Genomic DNA, 20,046 nt, shown 5'->3' with positions numbered 1-20,046 from the left:
GGATATTTGTTGGACAGGCTTTATCTTAATCTTACACAGCAAAAACCGAAAATATTCCATTTCACAGAAAACCTTTATTTTAATATGATACTTGCAATGCACAAATAAATTTGGCTATGGCACATATCACACAAACCACACACACAAAAAAAACAGTAACTTCAACCATATATTTCTCTTACAAACTATTGCTCAAAATTATGTATTCTACATTAATTTTGCGTACAAATTCATTCTTCATGATAATTTCACAAATACTTGAAAGGATTCAATATCTTCTGTGAAGCAGTACATTAATCGTATTTTTTTAAAAAAAAATGTTGCCAAACTCTTGAAAATACTAAACATGTAAATAAATAATATATTTTGGAAGAATCTTTTTATTTAATTGTATGGAGAATAACATTTCTTTTTCTCATCAAGACTATTCAAGACGTGTACTTGCAGCAAAAGCAGACAAGCCTTTTCCGAGCCATTGTAGAGTTTACGTACTTAAAGTAGAGACCTGCACGGGCCGGGCTTGGGCGGGCCGACTCTGCTATTTCTTTGGGCCGGGCCGGGCTTGGGCTGGCCGACACTGATTTCTCTTCAGGTCGGGCCGGGCTGGGGCCGATCAATTGCAATTCTTTAATAATTATTGACTTTCGTTAAACGATAATTGGAATAAAGCCAAACGTTGTAGAAGTGTGTGCGTGAAAAATGTTACAAAGGATGGAATAGGGGCTAGCTATTTACAGTTTGTTTTGCTTAGCGGCTCCACTTTCACTATAGAGGATTGCAGGCATTATGCGGTAAATTGATCTCTGACCTTGATCTTCACTGAACTCAAAATATAACAAGAAGGGGTGGGAATGTTTTGCCTGTCGCTAAACAATACTGCCATCTTCACTTTATGCTTAAAATCAATTAAGTTAGATTTTTGTTACAGGGAATGGAGTTTTTGTTCTCTCGATGACAGGCAAAGTTCTAGGAGGCAATGGTACCATTCGGGAGGCAAGCGTCAGGTTGTGAACCAGAGTTTAGAAAATATTTCTGAGGGTTAGATCAAATTTAGTACTAAATTTTGAGAAAGATTGGGGTTCGAGCTAATTTTTTTTTTTTAAATTATCGGGCCAAAAACTTTTAAAATTTATCAGGCCCGGGCCGGGCTTGGGCCAAGAATTTTTAAAAAATTATCGGGCCGGGCCGGGCTCGGGCCGAAAATCTCCAAAACTTTTCGGGCCCGGGCTGGGCCGGGCCTAGGTACGTTCGGGCCGGATTGGGCTCGGGCCGAAACATTCGGCCCGTGCAGGTCTCTAACTTAAAGTGCATATTTTATGTAGTTAATAACAACAGACAAATACAACTACTGCCATCCGAAATTATATAATTTGAATTGACCTTGATCTCATTTCACTCAAAAATAATTAGGAAACTGTATTAAAATATGATATGAACACAACCATAAATTAATTACAGAAGCTATTACCTAACTTTCATTTCCACCAAAAGTGTACAAAGCAATCTGCGAATATGTGATCTTATCCTACGGTTTTATGTAGGCATAACAATACGTAAAGGTAAAACCAAGATCAGTGAATACATGAGAGAGTGTAAGAGAAAGAGAGGCAGGGATAAAAACAAGTCTTTCTAAACATAACAAACTATAAGATGAACAAGTCAAGCCTCTACATTCTTCAAAGGAAAGATATACAATAGTTTAAGGGTTAAGCCTCGCTATTGCAAGATCTGTCTGTTGCGCTTTTTAATCTCACTGAGGGCATTGGTATTAAGTATCGCCCTTTTACTATAAATAATAAAATAGATTCCATGTACCCAGCATATGTTTCTCTTTATTTAAATCCTAATTGTTCGACGCCTATTTCAGTAATATGTTATCTTCTTTGGGGAACGTGATCCCTAACTTGTTAAATCGAGTCTTCGCATAATTTTCTCTATTGGTTGACGAACACAACTTTTTAAAGACAATGATGAAACCCTATAACTCAAATTAACACACAATTCAAATACATAAGAAAATTGTTGCGAATATAAAGGCAACCAAGAAAGTTCTGTCGCTTTTTGTTGAGGTCTGTGTTCAATTGGCCCTCATACCGTGAGCTGAATGCGAATAGAGATAAGGCGAAGGTCGGTTGTTGGTGTGGTGGGTATATCCAACATACAACTGGTTGTGGCAGTTCAGTTACACCGTGAACTTGCGTAAGGACAGAGTGAACATGGGACCTCCACACAGTATCATAAGGGCGTGTATGCTGTACGAGTTCAAACTGGGATCAAACGTCGCTGCAACGGGGCGAAAGATATGCCAGATCTTTGGTAAGGGTGTCGTGACTACGCGAACAGTACAGCAGTGGTTTAATAAGTTTAAGGACGGTGACGGAACACTCGAAGACGCACCACGTGCCGGAAGACCAACACATGTACAAAATGAAGATTTTTAGGCAGCAATTGAGGCGAACAGTGGCCAGATATGTGAGGAACTGGGACTACAATTCAGTGTAAGTAGAAAATCCATTCGGCAGCACCTCAATCAACTTGGGAAGCACTACAAGTTGGGTCGATAGGTCCCAAATGATTTGACTTCGAGCCAGAAGGCAACGCGACCAGACACCTGTGTTTATTTGCTGTCTCGTCTGAGGAAAGAGCCATTTCTGGTTAGGGAATTGACATATGATAAGAAGTGGGTTCTGTACGAGGCTCCACGGCCCCATCATCATTTGTTAGTATCCCATGAACCGGTTCCACAAGAGTCGAAACCAGCACTGCACCAGAAGGTCCTCTACTGTGTTTGGTGGACTGTTCGCAGCATCGTGCATCGGGAACTGCTACCAGCTGGTCAGAGCATCAATGCAACTGTGTGTACTTTCAGCAGCTGAGCCGTGTTCAAGAAAAACTCAAAACTCTGGAGTCAATACTTCTGAATCGTAAAGGGGTCTTCCTATTATAGGACTACGATAAGGCCCACGTGGCTAGGATGACCCGGAACACCATTCTACGCCCTGGTTGGGAAACACTATTGCATCCGCCATACTCCCCGGACATTGCAGAGTCCAATTATCAGCTGTTCCATTCTTGAACAATCACCTTAGAGGACGTTAGTTCAAATCTCTAGTAGAGGTGCAAAATGCACTTGATACCTTCTTCGTTTCACGGCCCACCAAGATCTACCGCGATGGAATCCATGACCTTCCAGAACATTGGCAGAAGGTCGTTGATGCTGATGGAGACTATTTTTAATCTTTCAGGTATGTCTTAGGTGACATATGGATGTTCGAAGGTGATGGGTGAAACAAGCGACAGAATTTTCTCGGTTACCTTTATACTAACGTCAATGTTCACGTTTTCTGCAAATAAATATTACAGAGGTTGTTCAGCCTACGTTTGGCCGATTTCGTTCCTTCCCCCTCCCGGCCAGAATAGACTCACCCGACCTGACTCGTGGCGTCCTGCAGTGTTGTGCAGTGGCTTCCTGGAAACGGAGTTGTTTTTCTGCGTGGACGACAATAACACACAAAACAGGACCATTGTTGTGAGTGTTGTATTAAATTTATTTCCAAGTGTGTGGCTTTCCGCTCTATGACCAAAATGCTGCCCAAACTAAGCCGGTTTTGGGAAGGCTATGTTGCGGCTCTTTATGACGCCCACTTTAGTGTTTCTGTCATTAGAAAACAGTGCAAGAAGAATGGTTGCAACATCAGTTTAAGTGGAATAAAAAATGTTATTAAAAAGTACAAGGGCAACGAAGCTCCACCATTTGGATCACCAACGAAGTTGCCTAGGAAGCGGGAATGCACCAAGGTCACCTCCACCATGCAGAGAAAACTTCGCAAAATGGCAATGCAAGAAAATCCGCCAACACAAAGATGTATGGTTAATCGTCTTGACGTGTCTTTGGGGACTGTGAGCCGGACGTTACACCATCAACTCAAGCTGGAAAAGGTCATGAAAGCTCGCGGCCATCTTCTCACGGATGCCCACCAAAAGGAACAAAAGTATAACGCCCGGAAGCTGTACGAACGGCATCTGGCAAAACAAAGATGGATGTACGTCGTAACGTTTGATGAAGCATGGATTTACCTTTCCGACTGCGGCAAACCGAGAGAAAGGTGCCAAGAACTTCAGAAGGTGGGTCCGTGTCTGTAAAGAATCCTTCCCAAAAGGGTTCATGGTCGTTACTGGCTACTGTTACCGAGGTAAACTGAAGATTCGTAAGGTGGCGAAGAACTGCAAAATAAATTCGCAGTATTTTCAGGAGCAGATCATGCGGCCGATCTACGAGCATGAGATTCCAACAATGTACGGAAATGACGCCAATCTGGTGCGAATTCACATGGACAAGGCCTCATCACATACCTCACGATCGTCCATCGCATTCTACAGAGAGATGGAGGAGGCAAGTGGTATACAGGTGATACCTTTCAATGAGGTACCTGTTAAATCTCCAGATGCAAGTCCTATGTACTATTGTGGATTTGGATTGCTGAAGCGGGCTTTGGGAAAACGGCGTGTGACAACTGTGGAAGGACTTTGGAAAGCTGTGCAAAGGGAATGGGACAAGATTCCCCTCTCAGTTCATCAGAGAAGCCTATTACAGTGGAAATTATGCTGTCGGGCTATTGTTAGGAACCAAGAGAAACACATCGAGCACTTACGGAACTGGCGCCATGGGCTCTTCTAAATTTTTAGCTAAGTCGAAACTGGCCAAATGTAGACTGAACAACCTCCGTACTGTACCACATGAAAATATTAATGTTAATTTTTACTAACACGCTCGCAGAATTTGAAATACAAATTCTAAGTCCTGGTACATCAAATGAACGTTTTACTCTCCTAATCTAATACTCGTTATTAATGGTAGGCTGGTAGGTAAGACTCATCACAAGCAATACTCTACTATCAGTCGTATCATTGAAAAGTCATAATATTTGTACAAAAACTTCAAAATATCTGTAACACTTCATATTTTGTACTACAATATCTGGGAAGATATTAACAAATGATCAATTGTAATTGGAAGTCAGCTAATGATTTTCCAACACAGTATTTACAGTCTATTTCTGAACCAAAAATCAAGTGAAGCAATTCATCTACATGCATGCAAGAATCATCACCCAGCAACGTACGCAAGAAAGAAAATCGATGTAGCAATAATTAATAAATGCTGTAATTAAATTTGAATTTTCGTTGCTCATGTTGCAAAAACATATTTTGCCTGAAGCATGTTACAGTCAGCATAATTTTTAGCTTAGTTTCAATTATAACAGTTAGTATGTAACCTAAGTGCTGATTTTAGTTTGTAACTTTAAATGGAAAGGGTCAAGGATGACAAAAAAAAGTCTTTAATTACTTACAGCTGAGGCATAATGCTGGAAGAAATTCATTATATATTGAGTGCTACCTTGGAAATTTCTCTTTATTGAGGAAAAAATAACCCTTTTACGATCTGGGTAAGATAAAAGCTACTCTGACCCACAATACAGCTTGCCTCATTGCTTCGTTCTTATTTTTAACGACTGGCAACACTTCCTAGCTTGTAATTATTCATCACACGCATAGAATACATGTTGATGTATAGTTGAAATTGGGTGTTCTAACGAATTCTAGCATTTCCAACTTACTTTTCCTATTTTCAGCTACAAGATAGTTATAAAATTAATGCAATCGCCTATATACTGCAAATAGTAAAGTCTAAAAACTCTCATACACTGAAACTGTCTTGCATTAGTGCTATGTTCTGTGAAAGTGAGTAATACGGAATGTGTAGACGGGTTCGTTGGCTAGCTGGAGTTTAGTGTCCTTTTACAGCATCGAGGCTATATGAGACATGGTCTTACAGTTTTAGGTAGAATCCGAACCACCATAATATCTTTAAATTTCAATGTTCCCCTATCGGGAATCGAATCCAGGATGCCATGTACCAAAGCGCGTGGGCAATAGCCATTAGAATAGCGGGGAAGGCTGATATGGAATTATTAGTGCAATAGGTCACACGTCGATTGTGTAAAATGAAAGACTTCTTCGATTTTCGAAGAGGACATTTTGTAGGTGCGATTAGTTGGAGCAAATATCGAGACAGCCATTATGTTAAGTATACTGAGAGCAGCAGTACCCAAGATGATATCGGCATACAGAATTCATGGCAAGACATTAGATGGGGAATAGCGCACAGACACTAAGTCTAGGTAACAGTGATCACCAAACATTAAACAATATTTTCACAAAGAACTATAGAGCTAAAACGTTACAACTGACTGCAGAATTCACACAGCAGCATCTGGAACAGCCTATTTCTAATCACAGCCTAACGAGAGCTCCACAACATTAACATCGCAGTCGACCTGCGAATTCGAAACTTCTTAGCCAAAGCGGAAGTGCCGAGAATATAAAATATGGACCGCTGATGATTGGAAGTGAGTAATGTGGTCCTATGAGTCACTTGTTCCTTGTTTCCAATGGGCCTTTTTATATGACAGAAGCTGTACTACACGCTAAAGGTACCCCAATGCCATATTAACTAGATAAGATGCACTTTGTGGAGGTGTTTGCGTTGTTTTATCTAACTATATATGTTAAAACAATCCTGAAGAAAGATAGGTTGGTTTCGTTTTCCTCGACTTTGAATGGCATTAAAGATATTTTCTCAGTACTATGACTGTACGACACGAGATTTATAGTTTAATGTTGGAATCATGCCCACAGAAAGCACGAGCTAATCGGCAGACCTTAAACGAAATATTAACACAGCAAGATATTGTAAGTTGTTTAAGTTCAAGTAATTCATTACTTTCTCAAGTACAACTATCTTCATGTGATTACTGGATAAGAACTCATCATTATTAAAACCTTTCCTAGGACTACATTTGAGAGATACTGTTCATTAATATGAATTCACGAACAAGCAACATTGAGACAATTCGCACATGTCTCACTACTACTCTGTGCTCTTTATTGCATTATTTTGATTTCACTCGTGGATAGACATTTTCGAAACAGACGCACAATTTGTATCATGCCCATCAGTAAGAGGTTGTAAAAGTTGGAAAAGTCCTCAAACGCTTTCTAATTAATGTCCTGGTCATTTCTGATCCCATAATTACGCCTCAATACCATCCAATAACTTTATTTTAACATTGTACCCTATATCACCATTCGTTTCCGTTTTTACAGAAACTCCCAATGAACTTTCTATATTTCCGATAAATAGAATATGATGAAGTATAAGATGCATAAGCATGTAAACGACATAAGATTAAGTTTTTCTCCCGATATTTGAGATCATTCATATATATAATGTACAAAACATAAACAATACTTCAAGGACAACATACAACTTGTTAGAAATTAAGTTAAATTTTTCATTGTAACATCCCACGTTATCTGCTTTGTAGTCCAACAGGAGACGGATGATAAATTCTAATAATGACAGTGGGAGGAAACTGAACAATCTCCCCATCCACTCTAAAAGTCGGACATCTACTTGCTGTGTCCTGAGATAGTACCAGGGATACTTGCTTACAGTTGTTTTGTATATATAAATGTGTATTAATCCTCCCCCAGCCCCATATATATATATATATATATATATATATATATATATATATATATAGAGAGAGAGAGAGAGAGAGAGAGAGAGAGAGAGAGAGAGAGAGGGAGAGAGAGAGTCGACAAGAAAGGTTAGCTCAATGGAATAACATTAAATGGTGCCCCATGCAATCTCAACTTCTGAATGCATTTATAGTATACAATGTAAGTTATGAAGTTGTAAATAACATCAAGTGGCAAAAAGCTACCTCAAAACGATATGCCAGACCTCCTTTCTTTCCAACGAAAAGTGATCTACGTCCAAGATGGTGGAATTCAAGATGTACGTCATGATGGTACTATACAGTAGTCCACTGCCCCTATCCAAGATATGGTCTCACTCCGTCTAACCCATTCCCAACTTACAGGGGTTTATCACAGGCATCTGCTTCATATAAGTATACTATAAATGCATCCAAAACCTTGATGTCGCTTGTGATATTCAATTATTCAATTATGCGATATATTATTCAATTGAGCTATTTTTTTCTGTGGGCTATTTTGGTCTGATATAGAACATGTTAGGGAAAGAAACTTAAAAAGTCGAATATTAAGATCTCTTCGTTACAACCACGTGTATCTTTATGCCAAAATATTTAACATTTCCTTATGAAACTATCACATTGTCAATTTGACTTTTTTCTTTCTGTAGTAAACCACACTATTACGCTTATCTAGAAATAATACCCGTGTTAGTTAAACTGAATTTTAAAACAATGCATTTTTAGCTTAAACATCACGCAGAATTAATTAGTTTATGGTTAGTATATAGCCATGCGTTCTTATTATACTCTTAAATTCGCCATTACACTGCATCGCTATACAGTCATCCAACAGGTACTTACTTGGTTCAAATACTATTTCAACACGAAAATTAAATCATAAAATACACAATTTTGAGCTATTATATCTTAGGCAGAAATTAAACTTAGGTCTTCCATTAAAAAAAAAAAAAGTTTGAAAATATACCCAATATAATACATTTCTGTCTGTATTTACTGGCAGAAATACATATATATTTATGCATGAGAAACCCAGCTCTGCATAACTTTATACATTAAATCAACAACAGTATGAGATCCAAGTTATCGAGAAAGAGAGAAGAAAAATCTTGTACTAGATTCCACAATTAATTATGATAAAGGGCAGTTACATAATAGTTTATAAACATAACTATCTCCACAAGCAGCACCAGAGTTCGTCTTGTATCTCATTCATTAGAAACGATTTCTGCATACCCTATCAAAAGTTTTAGGTACTGAAGTCAGTTTTTTCTTTTCTTTTCTTTTCTTAAATACATTACTATGTAATGTAGCAACTATCAGTAATTTGAACAATAATTTGAATGTGATATAATGTAAAGCATGTATCACATAAGCAGCTTAGATCCGTTATCTAGTAAACTGTACAGAATTATCACAGGACATTTTTTTTCGTATCTGAGTTCATGTATTTCGTCACATATCTTAACAAGATACTTCCGGTGTCTGGCATGCCTGAAAAAAATAAATAAATAAATAAATAAATAAAAATTACGTTACAGCAAAAGTAAAGATAACACGACTTAAATTTAAACAAATCTGTGATTTTCATTTGATATGAAAACCTTACCTGAAGAACAGAATGATACGTTGTTTTAGATCAGCGGTCGCCAAACTTATGAAGTTTCTGAGCTACCGTACCATTTTTAAATCCTACCGTGAGCTACCAACCAAAAGAGCTACGAACCTTTTTCTTAAAAAAACTTACATTTGTTTTTGCCTATAAAGTTACATTTCTAGTAAATATGAAATCAAACTACTCAAGTTAGCAAATATCTTATGTACACGGAAAACATAACGTGCACGCGTATATAATCAACTGTGAGATGAGGCTGAACATGGCACTTGCGTGAGAGAAACAAGCAGTAGTTGTCGTCACCATCCCCTGTCATTAGCGTCAGCTCAGTGGAGAAATCAAGGTTAGCCAACCGAAGCGTTAACGCGATCTACTGAAAATGTTCCCGCAAGCTACTAGTACTTCGCGATCAATGTTTTGGCGATCACTGTTTTAAATGATTATCAGGAGTATGTTAAAATCAATTCCAACTAATTTATCGAGTAATTTTTTCCCATATACATAAAACGATGACACAAAAGTGTTTCCAAATACGAAAGTTTGCACTACAATGTTCTTTTTATTTTTATTTTCGTTTTTAATCTCCACCTAAGTTTCTCTTAGAAGCAATATTTCTCGACCCTTTAAAATATCACTGATTTGTAATTAAAACACTCAATTTGGTAGATAAAACTTTTGAAAAGAAGTTCTTGCCTCGTCCCCATTATGCAACTATTAGGTACTCAAAAAGTTTACGGCAAATCTGATCTTACACAAGTAGAAATGCGATAATATGAAGAAAGACGTACACTTATCTCTCGTTTTAATGGACTAAAAGGGGGCAACAAAGATCCAATGTTACCGATGTCCGTATGTTTCGATACTAAATCTTCAGTGGCTAATATCCACAAGTACATTTTAAAGGAAAGAGGAATAAGATGGTACTGTAATTTTAATCAAACACACTACCCAATCTGATAGTATAAGATATCTGGGACACTGAATATACACTGTAATACAGTAAATTCAACATTTTCAGTTTAAAAACAGGACTTTCAAACTCAATTGGCTTCTACAGGTTTCGTTGGCATGTATGAAGCACGCAAGAGAATGTGGACTATGTTCATTTGCTATATTTTCACATTTTAGCATTTTTTTCAACTGTATTTAATTTATTAGCCGCAAAATTTGCCTACATCTATAGCACAGGTAAATCCTTACCTTGACTTAAGTTAATTTCTGTAATTTTATTATTATTATTATTATTATTATTATTTGGAACAGACAGAAACCTTTATTGACACAAGAGATGAATGTAATTATCTCAATGATGTCCTGATTTTGAAAAAAAAAAAAAAAGTCAATATCAGACATTTACGCAATAATATAGGCAATACAGAGCAAATGGGCAAAATAAATCTTGCTCAAATTGAAGCACAGGTTTCTCAAATGAATTTAAGCACATTCATTTTTACCATATTTCTAACATTAAAAAGTAGGTATTTCACCTAAGATCTATCTCTAGTTTTCATATTTCAAGATCCTGGTCTATTGGCCCAAACATCTCTGAATAAGAGCCCCACTTCCAATTGAACACACATAGAAGCTACGTTTCCCTTCATTGAGGCTACGACGAAAGACGAAGGTATATAATATCGTTGCCTTTAAACAAATAACAATAAAATGCTAGTTAAACAATTTTGAACCTTATTTGAAACGAATACTATTTGCTTAGGTTTGGTAAAACACAGAACGAAATAAAGACACAATGAAAACAGCCTTACTTTTCAAGGACAGGGTTAATGCTTTTCTGAAAGTCTTGTTCATCTCCATCAAGTTCCAGATTACTTGCAATTGTTTTAACAACACCAACATCCAATTGCAAACCAAGAACCTCTACTCGTACACGTCCAGATAAATGCTGCAACGTCGACGATATATGTGCCATCATCTGCAATATTTAAGAACGATCATTATTAGGAAGAAAAAGAAAGAAGTTTTCATTAAAAACAAATTCAGTTGTACTCTGTTCTCGTGTGAACGCAATAACCACAACTAATTTGCATATGTGCTCACCGTACATGTACATTTGTGGAGAATCATAAACTACCTTTTCCACTTTTAAATACTGGTATACTGTTGTCTTCATCGGACATCCAAGAAGCATTTCAGTGTAACGCCATATGATTGTATTAACGGTATACTGTTTATTTGCGAAACTAATCAAACGAACAAATAAACAAAAATATTTGTACTGTCCTAAAGAAGATCTGCAGATAAATGATGACATATTGTATTTTAATCTAAAAAGGCATCTCCCTAGACATATGGAGTGATGTGGACAATGCACTTGGTAATGTTACATTTCAAAGCATATTGGACAGGGATTCCCAGCAATCCCTTTACGTGGTTCATTAATAAAAATTAAACAGACACGTCAGGGTCATATTTCTATGCTTGCCATCCGGTCACTCGTAAAGTCACCAAGCACGTGAGCGAGCACTGAATGTGACGTGTAGAATACGGCACCACTTGGTTAAAAGAATGCACACTCGCGCTAACGAAATGTTCTATGTTAGCGAAAGTTATTAGAGTTGATTAGACTGAGACACTCCATACTTAAAAGTCTAATGCTCATTTCTTCCTTATTCTTCTGTACAATTGTATTAACCCAGGGGTCGCCACCCACGTTGGCAAGTTCTTGCACAGAAAGGCTTGTTTTTAGACTGCCTCAGAGGTATCGAGTCTCGGTGAAGTAGGTAACAATCTACAGACTTATTATAGACTTCCGCTACTGAATTGACTAATAACTGACAAATGGTATTAAATAAAGGAGATCTGTATAGTTGCGAAACATGGTCGGTTACTCTGAGGGAAGAACATAGACTGAAAGTATTTGAGAACAAGATTCTGAGATGAATATTCGGACCCAAGAGGAACAGGAATGGGGAATGACGAAAACATCATAACGAGGAATTACATAATTTATACGGTTTACCAAACATTGTAAGGATCGTCAAGTCTCGGAGGCTTAGGTGGGCAAGTCATGTAGCTAGAATGGAAGAAAGTAGAAACGCTTTCAAAGTCTTGACTGGAAGACCAATCGGAAAACGACCATTAGGAGGACCTAGGCGCAGATGGGATGACAATATTAAGATGGATCTCGCAGAAATAGGAATACAAAGTAAAAACTAGATCCAGTTGGCTAAGGATAGAAGTCAGTGGAGAACTTTTGTGAATGCGGCATTGAACCTCCAGGTTCCATAGGCCATAGAGTCAGTTAGTCTGCAGTTCTCGCTATAGGAAGAAGGAAAAGAAAGAAAAAAAAAGAAAAAGAAAAAAATTATATGATTTAGAAACGATTCTTAGAGTAGGCATGCACTCATAATATATAGTACCACTGAAAATGAGTGAAAATTATCTTAGCATAAATACAGCACATGTAACCAATCCCAGGTACTGAAATAGCAACAAAGAACGGATCACACATAACCATACATTAGAACCGTAGACATTAAATTATTCATCTAAATTCGTCATTCGTCTTAAAATCTTCATTACATTACCAACAACAGATATATTAAATACGTGATTCACATTTATTTGATTTACAATCATTACTATGTACGTATACATTATTTCCATTCACCATCTATTATACAGATTGTATTTCCATTCATCAACAAGCTTCTAAGTTAAGGCAAGTGACCTCCTAATAGTGGCAGAATACCAATGATGATGAATATTAATTCCCGAGCTGTGAAAAAATGTACTTCTCTCTCTTTATAACAGGAGGAATACTGCACACAAACATAACAACATGTAAAATATGCGAAGACAAACGTTAAATAACAATTAAATGAAAAATTAATATGAAAAGAATGAATATACGAAACTTGGTCACATATATCAACAAGGAAAAATATGACGGGAATTTTAAGGCATATCAGCGTCGGGAGTACTCGAAAAGCATTGGGTCTAGAACAGTTCTGTGGATACGGTGTATCACACATCAATATTTCGATCGTGGAGCAGTTATTCGTGCCTCAGCAAATTAGAAACGTGTGTTCCATGAACTTGCATGGCCTAAGAAATGGAATTATGTTTTGTTATTCATAAAGTAAAACAGCGGATCTAACATTTCAGTAACGATCACATTCAGAAACCACTAACAATAATGTTACTTTGCACGGTGACTATGTAGAAAAGGACTATATGTGAATTTCACTCTTCTACCTCAACCCCTGCATAGCCTAGTAAGAGCAAAATCTTATTGACAGATACTCGTATAAGACGTGTACCTTCAGCTCAATGTGAAATCTGTATCACATAAGCTACCATCGGAAATCAAACTCATGTCTTTCACACCGAAGGCAACGGTCATTAATAGACATTCAATATCGAAACACAGCAGTTGTGGTCAGTGCTTTTTTTTTCTTTTTTTTTTTTGAAAACAAGTTACCAGTACTTTTAGTATGAAATACACATTCTGATTGGCTACGAAGGCAGACGTCAAAACCTGAACAAGTGGAAGAAAGTAGCAGGTGCTGCCATGTATTGATCGTATAACCTTTTAAACAAAAACAATAGTCTTGTTTCAGTCTTCACATAGATTTGAAATGAAGTTGTATTTCATAATAATAATAATAATAATAATAATAATAATAATAATAATAATAATAATAATAATAATAATAATAATAATAAATGAAATCGGTTTAAAAAAGTTCAAGAAAAGATGCCGGTACTACGTACTGCAAGAATAAAACGCTGGTTGTACATTTTATGTGGTCTGAAAGCTTGAGCATCGATCTCAAGAATGAAAATTTATGGTTGATCGAAAAGTGGACTGAGTACCGCCACGGTAAGCCGGAGACATAGGCTTGATTTGAGGTCCAGTTGCTCATTTTTTGTATTTGGATTTTTATTAACTGTCCACATTGAGAGATTATTTTACTCCTGGCCGGCCTTAAGCCGACTGGATCGATTGCTCCCAATCGGGCCCCGCGCTAGTGCCGCCTACTCTACTCTCCAGTCTAATCTACTCTCCTATGCCGTTTTAACGGCCCCAGAGCAAACAAGTGTGTTGTGGTTCCTATGGCTAAATTTTGCTCCTAAAACATGTAATTAATATATGCCATTCTGCTCGTGGGGCCCCCAATGACTGCGGGATCCCCGGTCAAGTGGCTATGGAACCGTTAAGATGGTCTGCTACTCTCGGTTGTCAAGTACACACAAATACTGCAATACAGGTACATCCATGGACTCCACAAGGGAGGGTATGGCTTCTCCCTAACAAGTAAATGAATAGTTTGTATTAAGTTTCCGGGCAGAAGCAAATACAAACCACTTTTCTGAATTTAATGCTGCAGTAGTTTCTTTATACGTTTACAACTTCTGTTGTAAAAATAGATATTAGGTCCAGGGAGTATTCTGCACACCTCTAACACTCCCCCAATTTCCTTACACACATTGGGCGTAAAAAAAATTATTTTCTTTGAGTTTGTGTAAAAATGTGTATCATTATTCTGAGTGCACACCCTCTTTTATTTTCAACACTCCACTAAGTAGAAATTCCTGGCGTCCTTAGTGATTATGTCATGTGATACTACCGTGAATACCGAGATAGTATCAAATAAATCACTCTCAGTGTAACTTCTTTGCATATCCTTTCCTTATTATAGCTATAATAAAAATACAAAATCAGAGGTCAAACTTTCCCCTCTCCTGCGAAAAATCCCGTGGATGTATTTTTTTTTAATAAATTCACGAAAACCGAATGTATACTAGTGCGTACTGAATAGATGGCTGCAGGTTTGTCTTCTAACTCGAATAATTCAATGCAAAATATGTCATCCATCAGTTCCTTAAGGTTTGTGATCGTCTCATTACCATTTCATTTTGTCTGCAGTCGATAACGATTTCAAGCTGTCATAAGCAGCGACCTACGGTGTTCTCACTAGCGTACAATGAGTTTTCCTGATTGAATTCTTTTCTAACCGAGGGATTTGAAAAAGATACAGCTGTTAAAAAATCTTTGAACCAACAAATTTCATATCAACGTGCATTTCATTGTCTTACAAATATAAACTTATGGAAACACAGACTTCACCATTGTATTTCTCGTAAAATTCTAGCCCAATTTTGATAAATTATATGACCCCCTTCCCATTTAAAAAAGTTGAGCGAGATACAAGATGGCTGACTTCAAGATGGAGGCCATGATAAGCATGTCATCAAATAGATGTCTACTTCCTCCTGGTGTCGGTTAACGTGCTTTTGTTTTTCATCCCTTTACTCATTTTTACAAATAAAACGAAATTTTAAACTTGAAACACATTGTTATGGCTTATTCTGATCAATCAGGTTTTTGGTCACTGCGGCCGTCTTTATGAACGGAAGTGCTTTAAATTTTGTTTACGCTCGTTTCTTGATATCCCACACTTCTCTGCGAAATTTGGTCAAGAAACTAGATTTCGATATCGATAGGTTTACTTGGAAGAGAAGTATGAAATACTGGTACTCCTTCTTGAAAAATTACGAGGCACAAGGGTGAAACATGTATTTTAAAATTCATTCACTGTTTGCATTTTCATTTGAGGTATTTCTCTGAAAAATTAGCTGCTATAAGCAATGAACAGGGAGAGCATTTTCACCAGAACATTTTGCAGATGGAAAAGAGAAATGGGTATAACCACTAAACCAGCAGGAAGAGCGGCAAAATAATATATATATATATATATATATATATATATATATATATATATATATATATACTATGTGATCAAAAGTATCCGGACACCCGGCTGAAAATGACTTACAAGTTCGTGGCGCCCTCTATCGGTAATGCTGGAATTCAATATGGTTTTGCCCCACACTTAGCCTTGATGACAGCTTCCACTCTCGCAGGCATACTTTCAATCAGGTGTTGGAAGGTTTCTTGGGGGAATGGCAGTCCATTCTTCACGGAGTGCTGAACTGAGGAGAGGTATCGATGTAGGTCGGTGAGGCCTGGCACGAAGTCGGCGTTAAAAAAAAAAAAAAGGTGTTCTATAGGATTCAATTCAGGACTCTGTGCAGGCCAGTCCATTACAGGGATGTTACGGTCGTGCAACCACTCCGCCACAGGCCGTGCAGTAATAAACAGGTGCTCGATCGTGTTGAAAGATGCAATCGCCATCTCCGAATTGCTCTTCAACAGTGGGAAGCAAGAGGGTGCTTAAAACATCAATGTAGGCCTGCGCTGTGAGAGTGCCACGCAAAACAACAAGGAGTGCAAGCCTCCTCCACGAAAAACATGACCACACCATAACACCACCACCTCTGAATTTTACTGTTGGCACTACACACGCTGACAGATGACGTTCACCGGGCATTCGCCATACCCACACCCTGTCATCGGATCGCCACATTGTGTATCGTGATTCGTCACTCCACACAACGTTTTTCCACTGTTCAATCGTCCAATGTTTAAGCTCCATACACCAAGCGAGGCATTGTTTGGCATTTACCTGCGTGATGTGTGGCTTATGAGCAGCCGCTCGACCATGAAATCCCAGTTGTCTCACCTCACGCCTAACTGTCATAGTACTTGGAGTGGATCCTGATGCAGTTTGTAATTCCTGTGTGATGGTCTGGATAGATGTCTGCCTATTACACTTTACGACCCTCTTCAACTGTCGGCGGGCTCTGTCAGTCAACAGACGAGGTCGGCCTGTACGCTTTTGTGCTGTACGTGTCCCTTCACGTTTCAACTTCACTATCACATCAGACACAGTGGACCTAGGGATGTTTAGGAGTGTGGAAATCTCGCGTACAGACTTCTGGCACAAGTGACACCCAATCACCAGACCACGTTCGAAGTCCGTGAGTTCCGCGGAGCGACCCATTCTGCTTTCTCACGATGTCTAACGACTACTGAGGTCGCTGATAATGAATACCTGGCAGTAGGTGGCAGCACAATGCACCTAATACGAAAAACGTATGTTTTGGGGGTGTCCAGATACTTTTGATCACATAGTGTATATATGTTCTACAGATCTTGGTGCAAATTAGTTGTAAAGCTGGGGCCCCGCACCACCTAAGGCCGACCCTGATTTTACTGTATGTATAGTTATGTGGTTGTGCTAGAATGTTTTGAAAAACACTTAGTAGTAAATCATCATCTCTGGAATTCTTCACGTGTCCTTTACTCCTAACTTCCACATTGTTTGATCAAATAATGTATGTAGTATTCTTTCGCCAGTATGCTGTGAACAGACCGGGATCAGCATTTGGGCTGAGTTGACTGGAGTTTAGGTCGGCATATTTGACTCTCTCTCCCCTGCTTCATATGTTACGAAATAAATTAATTATTGTACTAGTAATATGCTTTGCGAGTATTTCTTTATTACGGATTATAATAAGCTTTTTCCTTTTCGAGTGAACCTGTCGTATAAACGTGTATTAAAGAACGATATTTCGTGTAGCTGTGACTAAACACTGGATCCATTATTGAAGACAATTTGGTCGTAACTTACAAGATAAGAACCGAATTTTTTCCGGGGGGAGGGGCAGAGGGCAGGGGTCTGTAAGTATAGCCTAGGGCACATTAACTCGTCTCAGTGCAAATTTGGTCTTGGCTGTGATTTGTTGGAAACAAAAAGACACCAGATGTTAAAATGAATAGCTGCGAAAGAGAAAGACAGATTCTGTAAAGAAGAATTGGATGCAAACATTAAAAGAAAGAAAGAAAAAATGCAAAAAATTTACTGTGGGTCAGTGGTTGATCCGTGTATCATAGAGCCTTGCTACTGAAATGAGGCCAACGAAACAAAATCAATAACATACCTGATTCTCGTGTCGCCTTTTCTGATTTGCTGCCAATTTTTCCATTGTTACAAAATTGAAATTGACTGTGGGAATGCCAGCTGACACCGTCTGACTTGTATCTGTGTTGGAAGCCACTTTGTTACTTTCAGACTTTGAAACAGGCACTTCGTTCGCTTCACTATTGCACTTGAGAAGTCTTTGCAAATAGTCAACAAGTTCTGACGTATTCATTTTCTTTTCCTGAAATCTGCGCAAAATTTTAAAATTAATGTTAACATACATCAGGGTCAACCAGCTTTTACAAAATTATGATTAATACTATACCATTCATCTTTCAACGTAATATCCATCTATGTCACTCCACTCTCCCGCAATATATCAACACTTTAACAGCTCAGAATGGAAGAATTTGCTTTACGTAAATATACTAAATAGTGTTGAACAATAATGTCTATACAATATAGTACAAATCATCAACATTTGAAAGATGTTTCTTCACAACTGAACGAATTCTATGAAAAAATGAATAAAACAATATAACTTGAACGCTAATTAATTAAACTAAAATAATGACCTGTAAGTAAGGGCTCAAGCAAACACGTAGCGACTTCCATGCAACTACCAGGTGTATAAGCTTAAATCGGCTGTTTTGTAGCCAGAAAAACACATGTTTTATTCATAGAAAGCAAAAAGAAATTTATCCAAAGCACATGCCCTCGCTAGCTACACATTTTGCTCACGCCAAAAAAAAGTCCTTCCCTTTGCGAGGTAAACCACTCATCAAGCTATTTGCGGACGTCTGCATACGAATCGAAGTGCTGTTCAGCGATAGTGTGGCCCATCGACGCAAACAGATGGTAGTTGAAAGGAGCTAAGTCTGGTAAATAAGCGGAATCGGGTAGCATCTCCCAGATGAGTGACTCCAAGTAGTTTATGACCATTGCTGACATGTGTGATGAGGCGCTGTCGTGGAGGAAAATCAGCTTGTTATGTCTTTGTCGATACTTCGGTCTTTTCTCACACAGAACACGGTGCAATTTGATCAGTTGTTGGTGGTAGTGGTGGGCATTGACAAGTTTCACCCGGTTTTAACAGCTCAAAGTAGAAGATACCTTGCTGATCCCACCAGAAACACAGCATCGTCTACCGTCCGAAGCAATTTGGTCTCGAGCAAGATGTTGAGGGTTGGTCGGGATCAACCCACGATTTCTTGCGTTTAGGATTCCCAAAATATATTCACTTTTCATCGCCCGTCACAATCCGATGCAGGAATGACTTTCTTTTTTGCCTGGCGAGCAAGATTTCGCATGTGTTTTGGCGTCTCTCCAGTTGCCGATCTGTCAATTTATGCGACACTCATTTTCCGATCTTTTCAACCATTCCCATGGCACGTAGACGCATGGAAATGGCTGCTTGAGTAACACCCAATTGCTCAGCAAGCATTTTTTTTTTCGATTGGGTATCGTCCTCCTTCAAAAGAGCCTGCAATTGATGGCCCTCAAACTCCAGGGGCCGATTTTCACGCTTGTTGTCGCTCAGGTCAAAATTGCCGCCTTTGAACCGACAAAACCAATCTCAGCACGCTGTTTCCTATACAGAACTGTCACCATAGGCCTCCACAAGCACTCGATGCGATTCGGAAGCCTATTTCTTCAAATGGAATTAGAAAAGCAGATCTCTTTGTCGGGCACAAAACTAGACACGTTTACCAACGGAACACTGTGTATTGTTGTCTGCATTTGCTGACGATATGCACTGATTCGTGTTGCCAGATATCCAACTCATACGAACAGGAGGGCGTGCCCATGGTAGCTTCACACATGCACGAACGCCATCTATGAGCAAACAGCGGATTTAAGCTTATACACTTGCTAACAATGAGAACTAATATGAAAATTCATTTTAAAATTATTATTTTCAATAAATCGTAGCATTTCCAATAATGGAAAATGTAGCATTATAGCTAAATAGACAGAACGCATACAGAGAACTGAATAGAAAAATAAAATAAATGAATAAAACTATATATTGAAGGGTAGTATACACGGTGTTTCAAAT

The 20,046-nt window shown here is 38.3% G+C and overlaps 1 protein-coding gene across 2 annotated transcripts in view; it reads right to left on the bottom strand.

The window, feature by feature from the left end:
• Positions 1-1,298: 1,298 nt before the first annotated feature.
• Positions 1,299-20,046, bottom strand: part of Gcn2 (eukaryotic translation initiation factor 2 alpha kinase Gcn2) — a 239,244-nt gene continuing 220,496 nt past the window's right edge. For both annotated transcript variants that reach the window (XM_081730836.1, XM_081730837.1), the window contains 3 exons: positions 18,007-18,235; positions 10,962-11,128; positions 1,299-9,077 (listed from right to left, as the gene is read on the bottom strand). In XM_081730836.1, coding sequence (XP_081586962.1) covers positions 8,951-9,077; positions 10,962-11,128; positions 18,007-18,235 — 523 coding nt within the window. In that variant the 3' untranslated portion in view covers positions 1,299-8,950. The remainder of the gene's footprint in view (positions 9,078-10,961; positions 11,129-18,006; positions 18,236-20,046) is intronic.

This window comes from Thermobia domestica, chromosome 11, assembly GCF_964235325.1.
Source record: "Thermobia domestica chromosome 11, izTheDome1.hap1.1, whole genome shotgun sequence".
Taxonomy (NCBI): domain Eukaryota; kingdom Metazoa; phylum Arthropoda; class Insecta; order Zygentoma; family Lepismatidae; genus Thermobia; species Thermobia domestica.
This window is presented reverse-complemented; position numbering and strand designations above follow the sequence as displayed.